Source organism: Stigmatopora nigra, chromosome 23, assembly GCF_051989575.1.
Source record: "Stigmatopora nigra isolate UIUO_SnigA chromosome 23, RoL_Snig_1.1, whole genome shotgun sequence".
In the NCBI taxonomy this organism is placed as follows: Eukaryota; Metazoa; Chordata; class Actinopteri; order Syngnathiformes; family Syngnathidae; genus Stigmatopora; species Stigmatopora nigra.
This window is the reverse complement of record NC_135530.1, coordinates 1,904,503-1,914,779: the sequence shown is the minus strand read 5'-3', so window position 1 is coordinate 1,914,779 and position 10,277 is coordinate 1,904,503. Positions and strand designations below refer to the sequence as shown.

Sequence of the window (10,277 nt, the reverse complement as noted above, 5' to 3'; positions counted from 1 at the left end):
GTCTTGTCATCAATAATTAGTATCCACATGACTTAATTCCATTTATTTACACCCAATTGGAAAATCAGAAACAAAACAAAAATATACATCAACAGTGTCTCACCTTGCCAGTGTTTGTAGTATTTCCTTTTTGTTCTGAATGTAAGCAACTTGGGAACCAATTACACATGAACCAAAATCTGAGGAAACAAAAAAACAACAACAATAACAAAGGACAGGAAAGAAAACGGCAGCGTCAAAACCTAAAAAAAAGCAAGATATTTCATTCACCTGCATGTCACGTGCACGTCAACCTGAGCAGAGCTTAAAGCTACTTGGCATCTTTTATAGGATGTCTCACAATAACAAATGTTTTGAGATGGGTAGCAAAAAGTAGCATGAGAACATCTCAGTCTGCATTTATGACGTGGCTGGTGCTTTTATCAAAGGTTCTGTTCATGGCATCATTCCCTGAGTGTTACAAATTGCCAAAAATCAGCACTATTTTGAAGCTCTTTGCAAGCCTCCAACACCACCGTGGCTCAAAAATACCAAGTGGCGGATTGAGGATTAATAAAAAATAAAATAAAAAACCCGTTCTAGTCGTACAAGGACACAGAAAAAAAAACATTCAAATAAAAACCTGGCTACAGGGAGAATTAATTGAGAATTATTAAACCCGCTGCTAAACAACAAGATGACGAGCACCGACGCAAACACGCCACAATTACAGAAAAAAAAACAAAAAAAAAAGCCTCCAAAATATAATAAAATTGTATCTCTTCCATAATAATAAATACATCCAAAATCAATAAAATCACAAATAAAAGGAATAAATTAAGTTGAATATCCATGAGCTTGTCTGTAGATTCCTATTTAAACCAAAAAGGGGGCAGCAAAAAAGCTTGTAGAAAATGTGAAAATTGAAAAGGGAAAAAGCTGCCGCCCTTGTTTTTTTTTTTTTTATTGCTGGTGAGTCTTACAAAGCATGAGCACCATATTTGAAATCCACCACCCAAAAAAAATGGTGGCATTCAAAATAGTTTGGTAAACCTCATACCATCATCCTCAGTTTCAATGCCCTTAGTTTCAATCATTCTATTTTTCTTTTAAAAAATTCATCGTGAATGTGCTTGTACTATAAAAAGTGGTGCGTCAACCCTTTTGTCTCAAAAAGTGTCAAAATAAGACAAATTTAATACTTTAAAAAAATTCCAATTATGTTTGTTTTTAGACAAAAACACGACTGTGTCTGTTGATTTTCAAAATCTTGCCCAGTCTCTGCTTGGCGGTTGCCATGCCTTTTTTGGGACGTTTGCCTGCAAAAAAAAAAGAGCACATGATGACAAAATCAATTCATTTTTCTCCAGATAAATTTTTTGGCATGATATGGCCGGCGTGCAACCTTTGGTGGCTTGATTGCTGACAGGTGGAGGCTTGGAGACGTGCCTCTTAGAAGGATGCAATGGCGGCGACATGTTGGGCTCACAGTACTGGTAGTCGTGTTCCTCCGGGCTTGGCAGCCCCCGATTATCCCAAGCCTCGCTGCTGTTCCCCTGGCTATCGATGGGACTAGAGTCGCCCTGTTGGCGAGCCGACGTGCCACGAGGGGCGCCGGATGCCCACCACGTCTCCCCAGGGGAGGGTGCTTTTTCCGGCTGGGATGGGCATAGTAGGCCCGCCATGGATAACATCCCCTGAATGGCTTCTTCCGTGCTAGGTGAGGTAGGACGTTCACTGCACGGGGAAGGGGGACAAGGCAGTGTTGGTTTGTGTTATGGCGCCCTAATTTCCTCATTTTATCTGGCAAAGGATAACAACTCACCGTTTCAGCGTCTTTTGCTCCGGCTGGTCCAGCTCAATGGTGTGTCCTTTCTGCCTCTGTTCGTCTTCTTCGGACTCCGAGGAGGAGGACGATGACAGTGGAGAGGCTTTGCGCTGTGGGGACGGAGCAGGGTGAGGACAATCAAGATTTTGTGACCGGGCGTTTGGTCGCCGGTCAAATGTACTTAGCTATTAAACAGTACTTGGATATCAAACAGTACTTGGATATGTAACAGTACTTGGATATGTAACAGTACTTGAATATGTAACAGTACTTGGATATGTAACAGTACTTGGATATGTAACAGTACTTGAATATGTAACAGTACTTGGATATGTAACAGTACTTGGATATGTAACAGTACTTGGATATGTAACAGTACTTGGATATGTAACAGTACTTGGATATTAAACAGTACATAGATATTAAACTCTCTCTCTTAGATATGAAAATCTCTCATGAATATAATTTTGAGAGCTGGCTTCAACAGTAAACTCTCCGTGACCATTTGACTGGCGACCAAACGTCCGAGCACCACGAATTTGATACATACCTGCGTGGGGACGTCCACGTCCGAATCGTCATCTGAGGTGCACGAGTGTCCCGATGCTTCTTCCCTGAGTTCCGTTTTCACTCGTTCCCCGCCAGCTGCGTGGAAAAACGTTTGTTTTTTTTCCCAAAATTCCAAATGTTGTTTTCCAATGGGCAAAAGACACCCACCATTGACTTTTTGACCTTCTGCGTGCGGGCCTCGATTGCTTCGGTCTGCCTTGCTCTTGTTAGCGGAAGATTCCGTTTTGATGGCTGCGGATCGTCTCATGTCCCTAAATAAATAAAATCACACAAATACAATTCCTAAAGTCCACCAATGAATTAGAAATATGTTTTTTTTCCAGACCGTATTATCCTGCCGTTGACCAGCATGAGTCTCAGGTGATTTTCCTCGAGGGATTCCGCGGTGGCGGCCGCCGAAGCCGTGGATGCCTTATTGAGCTTCCCGTGAACTTTGGTGCAAAACGCCGGGTCCTGTGAAGTCAAGTCAAAAGGTCAGAAGTGCCTGGGACCACCTTGGCAGAAGGCGTAGTCCTTACTCACCTCCTCTAAGGGGCCCACTTCCAACCTCTTTAGCACCTCTCTGGTGTGCCTCTCCAGGATGTCCAGGTTAGATGGCGTTCTGGGCACGTGGCGTTGTTGCTCTCTCAAGCGGCGGGCGGCGCGGCGAGCGTGCCGTGCCTGGCAAAGGCGCTCCAAGGTGGCACGGGTGGACGTACAGCCGCTGGAGCTGCTGCAAACGCTTCCCTGAGATTTCAGCGGCTTGATTCCATTGCTGCTGCTACCCTCCTCCTAAAGCCCAAGGGAGAACTTATTTATTTTCACATAAGACACAATGGAGTAAAAAAAAAGCATCAGATGACCCAAAAAAAATTTAAATGGCTATTTTCCATCCAAGAAAAAAAGATTGTAGTCTTCCCTTGATAATCTCAAATTCACTTATCGCAATTTTTTTCTGCTATTAATTATTTACAAAAATACATATACATGTGTATACATGTGTGTATACATGTCTGTATACATGTCTGTATACATGTCTGTATACATGTCTGTATACATGTCTGTATACATGTCTGTATACATGTCTGTATACATGTCTGTATACATGTCTGTATACATGTGTGTATTCATGTGTACACGTGTATACATGTGTGTATTCATGTGTACACATGTGTACACGTGTACACATGTGTACACGTGTACACATGTGTACACGTGTACACACATGTGTATACATGTGTATACATGTGTACACGTGTACACATGTGTACACATGTGTATACATGTGTACACATGTGTACACATGTGTACACATGTGTACACATGTGTAAACGTGTATACATGTGTATACATGTGTACACGTGTATACATGTGTATACATGTGTATACATGTGTACACATTCATATTTATATGTATATATGTATATATACACATATACAAACAAAATATATACATATACACATACAAATATATACATACATATTGTATATATATATATATATATACATATACACACAAACACACACAAATATATACATACATATGTGTATATCAATATGTATATCTTCTCCAGGTAGAGAAACACCCATCTAAACGTGTTCTTACCTCCAGATGTCGGATTTCCTTGGTGAGCTCCTTGATGAGATGATTTGGCCTGATGTTATCCGGGACTTCGCTGTTGGGTTGTGTTACCTAGAAAAGCCCAAAAATCGCCAAGTGAGCTGCCAGTCTTTGAAAGAACCTCCTGTCAAGAACTCACCTCTCTCTTCAACCAGGCCTTAAGTGCACAAATTAAAGCCCTGACGCCCTCTATCAAATACGTCGGAGGTGGGCGTGTGTCTTCTCGAAGCTCTAATTTACCAGAGGAAAAAACAGTCAGTTTGACCATGCATTCAATTCCACTCGCCCCCCAAAAAAACTTTCCCCGTTCCACCTCACCTTTGAGTGTTTCCAGAAGATTCTTGGCCACGTACCAACAGATGGCCTCAAAGTAAGGAAACTTGAAGAGGTCGGGCGTTTTCAGACGACGCTCCATTTCGTAACACCTGAGCAATGGCGGCCAGTCGGTCAACAACAACATTTCCAGTCTATGAGAACTTGCGATGGATTACCTGAGTTGCATGCCAATGTTGAGGTTATGCAGGAAGTTGCCACCAAACGCCATACAATCCTTAGAGGTAAGGACAGCGTGGATCCAACCTGTGTGTGTGTGTGTGTGTCATAAAAATCTTTAGTTAAATATTCCCTAAATATTCAGGTTTTTTTATAATTCTAATAAAATTGTTAATTTGAGCTTTTTTGTGAAGTGAAAACAAAATATTTGTGTATATTTTTATATTTTTTGTGTTTTACAGCCCCTCTATCCTTTTTTAAATGACATTTAAATATTTCTTAATACATTTCTTTTTACTTTACTTTGTAGTACTTTATACTTTTTACTTTAATGAGTGATGAGTATGTTAATAATTTAGTCCTTTTTTCTGTTTAAGTTTCACATGTACTGTTAACGGATGCACTTTTTTATATGTATCGTATCTTGTGCTGACCTGTCAAATTTTTAAAGTCAATGTGATTTACTTTCTTGGGCCGCAAAAAAGATGCAGTGGACCAGATTTGGCCCCCGGGCCGCTACTTTGACACCCATGCTTTAAAACAATGCCTTTTACATATTTCTTTCACCACTTTTCTCTGCAAATCAAGCATTTAGGGGAGCCTACCTGTCGGGATGAGTAGCGTAGTCCCCTGCGGCACCACGCACTTGTAGCATTTGTCCACTTTGTCTCCGAAGAACACCTCGCTCTGATTGGGCGAGGAGCTCCAGGCTTCGTAAATGGCCAAGTTGGCGGGCGTGGGCCTGATCAGGTAGAACACCTTCTCGCCCTGATGGGGACCAGAAATGATTCAGTTACCCCAATTCTTGTGGTTGCCCATAAGGTTTTCTCTCACTCACCCAGAGGACATGGTACCAAACAGACGTCCCCCCAAAATCGATGTGGAAGTCGGTGTAGCTGTCTTTGACGCCCATCAGGCAATACTTCTGCACGAAGGGCTTAGGGAAGAAGGAGTCGTCGGGCCAGTAGTTCTCCACCCATGACATCTTACGAGCCACGTCGGGGACTTCCACAAGTTTAGACATCCTGAAGAGGCGGCAAAAACATCATTTATTTTCATGGCAGTCACGGACCCCCCATACAACAACGACACTTACTTGGTGTCAGAGAACTCCAGGCTGATGAGGTTGAGAACTTTGGGCCGGTGTGGGCTGGTGAAATACTTGATAAACTGGCTGAGCTTCATCTTGGTATCGGCTTGGCGCGCCACATCGATCACGTCGATGATTTTGTCGCCACCTACGATCAACACCAGACACTTAACACAACGCATTGACGTACAGGCGCTTCTCTACTTACGAACTTTCAATTTATGAACAATTTCAACTCATGCACAATTTCAACTTATGCACAATTTCAACTTATGCACAATTTCAACTTATGCACAATTTCAACTTATGAACAATTTCAACTTATGAACAATTTCAACTTATGAACAATTTCAACTTATGAACAATTTCAACTTATGCACAATTTCAACTTATGCACAATTTCAACTTATGCACAATTTCAACTTATGAACAATTTCAACTTATGAACAATTTCAACCTATAAACAATTTCAACTTTTGAACAATTTCAACTTACGAACAATTTCAACCGATCTAATTGGCCCACCAACCAAAATTTTAACACCGATGGTGCAAATGCTTTTACTTCCGAGGCTAAACAAATGCGCCGCTAACATCTGTGACGCCGCAAATCACGCTGGGGTGCAGCGTCGAACTCTGCAGCTGTTTTCCCCGCGAGTACCCCTTGAGGACCCAGCATTTATTGCCCCGGCACATGCGCAAACGCGCACACATGTAGCCCAGCTGGCCTGTGTTTGTTAACAGACAGACAACAGCTGGAATGTCAAGAAAAACAAAAAGAGCCTGAAAGATTTGGGTCCAGACAGGCACCTAGCTTAACTTCATAAGGCTATCTATATCCACCATATACGCAGTGATATTAAAAAAAATAAGAAGTAACTTGATACCCAAGTGTCTGCTTCAATAATGCTTAGGGGGTTTTAGCCAGAAATGAGACTTACCCACATACTGCTCCACATTCCGCACCCCAAACGTGGGTGGCGGTAGCTTGAGGCCCAAGCCGTCCATTTCCGTGACCACAATGGGTTGCCGGAAGCCGGAGCGCTCCAGGAACTTGGGGGTCACTTGCTCGCCTCGCATGCGTGTCATGATTTCCTCACCGCTGGAAACAAAATGGAAAATGGACACATTTTAATTATTATTTTTTAAATGTAAATTCAACTCCCCTAACCGCTTCATATGCAATGTTCCCTCTAAACTGCGCAATTGCGCACTACTCTCGTCTTCTCTGCGCAGCAGCAATCATATGGCGCGCAGTAAATAAAATCCAAACTTTTTAATATTTTTATTATTATTATATAAATATTTTTACCCTTTTCCCCATGATGGCAGTTTGTGGCAGCCAGTGGCAGTAGCTATGTCCACGCTTATGTTTTTCATGTTTTACAGCATGTTTTACATGAAAAATTAGAGGGAACATTGCTAATATGTCATGCTAGCGTGAGCTACTTATTTCGTTTTTTTGTATTTTCTCACAAGGATGGTGGGGGTGCTGGAGCCTATCATGCTATCAACACCGCTTTATGATGTGACAGTCGTAGTTTATTTACTACCTTGCAAAGGTCCTGCTCTGCAGCTCCTTGACAAAAACGGGGGTGCCGGCTTGAACCGGTTTGGCGCCGTCGGACTCCGTGTAATCATGGCGGTGCCAATTTTTTCGCCTTTTCACTTAAAAATAAAAAACATCAAAAACAATCTGCTTTTCTAAACAACATTGAAAATACTCAGGAAAATACTCACTTAGGGAGGGTCCATGTAGGACGTCACAGTTAGGGCAGTGGTAAACATCAATGTCCACCGCTTGGTGCTCTTCCACGTGTACGCAGCTGCAAAAACAATTGCAAATAAAAATGAGGCCATACATAATATGCCGGAAGCAAATACCAGAAGAGAGTCAAATGACAGCGCACACTACGGGCTGGATTTACAGCGTGGCGAGATGTCCCAGCCTGACCTAAAATGGCTTCTGGATACGAGTTGAAAATAGCTGCTTGGCTCTGAGAGTTCCCAGAAAACTTCAATCGTCATTAGATAGCTTCTTTCGGACAGTTTCTCAAAAATCTCTCTCTAATGTATGTATACAGTACTGTATGTATTCTCTCCATTTTATTAAATGTTTTTTTCAGTACAAACCAATGCTGGTTACTTACTTATACAAGCCTTAAACATCTAAATGCACTTATATAAACCTTCAATATACTTATATAGGCCTTAAAAATAAATTAGAATACAAAATATAGCACTGAATCAACTTCAATTTGAATTATTTCAACTTATGAACACTTTCAACTGATGAACACTTTCAACTTATAAACACTTTCAACTTATGAACAGGCGCTCACAACCTAACTCGTTCGTAAGTAGGGGAGCATCTGTACTTGTCTATAGCGCCCAGCTCATGTTTCCACCATGTGCTCGCCACGAGTAAAGCGTGACTCACATCGAGCAACCTCGTCTGACTCTTCGTGGTTCCCGAGTAAAAAAATTGGGCAGGGGAAGTGCGGGGGCGCAAGTATTTCCTGAGTGTTGCATCATACAATGCGCCGACGTCATATAAAAAAAAATGTGTGTCATTGTTAGCTTATCTTTTAGGCTTGTCACTTTTATTCTCTCCATTTCGGGATGATTTAGTCGGCTGATTTCATTAGCTTGCGCCAGGGAGAAGGTTTCATTGTCCACAATGAGGCACAAAAGGAGGCGGGGAATGGTATTAAATGTAAGTGCTAAATAAGCACCCCACATAAGGGGGGAGTACGCCCACATAAAGGGGAAAAGGGGGGTGAATTGCTAATGTTAAATCCATCTTTGATCATTTTTCTCAATGCCATTCTTAACCGATTAGACGTCTGTGGCCGTGAATGTAAGAGAACGTGTTAAAATCAAACATTGAATATAAGACTCGACCTCCATTTTTTTTCTTGGCAGTCATCCTCGTGGGCTTACACAATCGTTTCCGTCATTTCAAAGGAAACGCTTTGTTGTAGTACGAAGTGTTGTCTCGACGACGCGCCCACGCTGGCGAAAAGAAGGCCGCCCAGCCGCCTCCTCTCAAGTTGTGACGGAAAAGTGACGCCATTGAAGTGATAAAGTTTCCGGGAGTTTGCTGATGAATCTGATTGTTGATATACAATGTTGTGTAATTGAGAGTGATGGGAAGTGCTGATAACATTCGTGTGTGTGACTAATGCGCGTGGAAGCTGAGAAAGGCTAACAAAAGGCTGCCGAAAATGCTGACAGGGACTAGAAATGCTAAAACGCAAATTCCATTCACAAGATCCCAATTGACATTAAGGTTAAAGGTCATTATTTAAGCATTGCTTTAAACTTTGAGAAAGTAGTTAAGAACATGTCAATTGCAAGTAAGTTTCTGGCACCGCTTTTCCTTTGTACTTTGTACTCTTACTACTTTATGACACTCAGTTGGACACAATTTGACATTTGTTTTAAGGTTGTTCTGACAAAAATCGATTTTTTTGACCTCCTACTTTAACAGTTTAGTAACTTTACCAAGTGTATGTTGTGGTAGACAGTAAAAGACAAATACAATTTAGAATAAAAACATCCAATTGACAGAAATAAAAGTCCCATCTACTTCGACTAAAATGAACAGGCAAATAAATGAGATAAGGCTTCCCTTCAAAAAAACACCAAACATGCAGTTTTTAAAATACACTGCAGTTCCGATTTCAACCTTCACGCGCCCCCCGACCCCACCATGTGCTTTGAAAGGGGGATTTAAATTTCTCAAGCTGTCAATCAAAAAGGCCAACCTAATAACAAGGTCCTTGTTCTCAAACATCACATTTCCAAACACCCGGATCGCCCCAAACCTATGTTAATAAAATAAATGGTTTTTAAAAAAGATATACAAATGTTGTCTGACAACTGAATACGAGCGAGTCACATTTAACAATAGGAGAAGTTACTCGAAGAGTGGGCTAATGTAAATCCACCTTTAAAGTACGGCGACATCACATCGATCAACCCCGCACACGCGATGACCTATTTCTATTAAATAAACAGGAAAAATGAGAAGCACAATCGATTGTTTTTTACCCCAAACACGCTGCCTTTGTAGATGACGGCGATCTTGACTGACAACACCTCCAGACCTCGACTTGGAGAATAAAACAACTTGCTTTCCCAATGTTCTCTTTTGTCTCCAACCAAATCCATTGGTGGAATTACGCTCATAATACGTTATTCTATCGCTTGCTCATCTCCGGAACAATTAAACGCACTTTCTGGGGAAAGCGATGGCACTTTCTTGGTGGAACTCGCGTCGATATGGCGATTTAAAGCCCCATATGGCTAAGCTAACCTTAGCCACCGGTCCGCTGCTCGGTAAATCGTCGCCTGTCCGCGACCGACCGGGCGTTTATCTGTCCCAAAACGGAACCCGGACGCAAGAGTTCAGTTAAGACTACGTACCTGCCGTGGAACCAGTCCTTGCAGGTGTCGCATTCGATCATAAACCGGCTTACGTCGTAGGGCTGCCGGCAGACACAGTATAGCGGGGCCGCCGCCATCTTGCTACTGTCCCCAAACAACACAGGAAGGATTGCGGGGCGGAGACTTGATCTTCGACTGGCGGAAATTGCCGAAGCCGAGCCGAGTCCACACGAAACAAAGACTGAACGAGGCAAACACAAACACATTTCTCCGATGAAAGCAAAATTACAACTTTTAATAATAAACGTCAACCTTGACGCTCATTTC

At 42.1% G+C, this 10,277-nt stretch overlaps 1 protein-coding gene and 1 long non-coding RNA gene across 3 annotated transcripts; one reads left to right on the top strand and one right to left on the bottom strand.

The window, feature by feature from the left end:
* Nucleotides 1–28: 28 nt before the first annotated feature.
* On the bottom strand, nt 29–10,195 carry kdm7aa (lysine (K)-specific demethylase 7Aa). Of its 2 annotated transcripts, XR_013324672.1 has the most exons (19): nt 9,990–10,195; nt 7,299–7,384; nt 7,112–7,226; nt 6,500–6,660; nt 5,566–5,707; nt 5,308–5,494; nt 5,075–5,237; nt 4,469–4,556; nt 4,296–4,402; nt 4,117–4,208; nt 3,963–4,049; nt 2,900–3,148; nt 2,703–2,830; nt 2,525–2,628; nt 2,358–2,452; nt 1,805–1,917; nt 1,385–1,716; nt 271–1,298; nt 29–179 (listed from the first exon to the last, which is right to left on the bottom strand). XR_013324672.1 is itself a non-coding variant. In XM_077709820.1 (18 exons), exons 1-18 carry the CDS (start codon nt 10,085–10,087, stop codon nt 1,210–1,212), a joined length of 2,436 nt encoding a protein of 811 aa, XP_077565946.1. In that variant the 5' UTR covers nt 10,088–10,195; the 3' UTR covers nt 29–1,209. The 2 variants fall into 2 exon arrangements, 1 of the variants encoding a protein (XP_077565946.1); XM_077709820.1 differs by having other exon boundaries at nt 29–1,298.
* Nucleotides 8,191–8,849, top strand: LOC144181395 (uncharacterized). The gene is made up of 2 exons (XR_013324673.1): nt 8,191–8,274; nt 8,484–8,849. It is a non-coding gene; the product is annotated as an uncharacterized LOC144181395 (long non-coding RNA).
* Nucleotides 10,196–10,277: the final 82 nt, after the last annotated feature.

Coding starts and splice junctions, on each gene's coding strand:
- kdm7aa (XM_077709820.1), bottom strand. CDS start 10,087: ATGGCGGCGGCCCCGCTATACTGTGTCTGCCGGCAGCCCTACGACGTA. Junction 1,717..1,804: donor GAGCAAAAGACGCTGAAACG/GTGAGTTGTTAT, acceptor TTCCCCGTGCAG/TGAACGTCCTACCTCACCTA. Junction 1,299..1,384: donor CAGCAATCAAGCCACCAAAG/GTTGCACGCCGG, acceptor TTTTTTTTGCAG/GCAAACGTCCCAAAAAAGGC.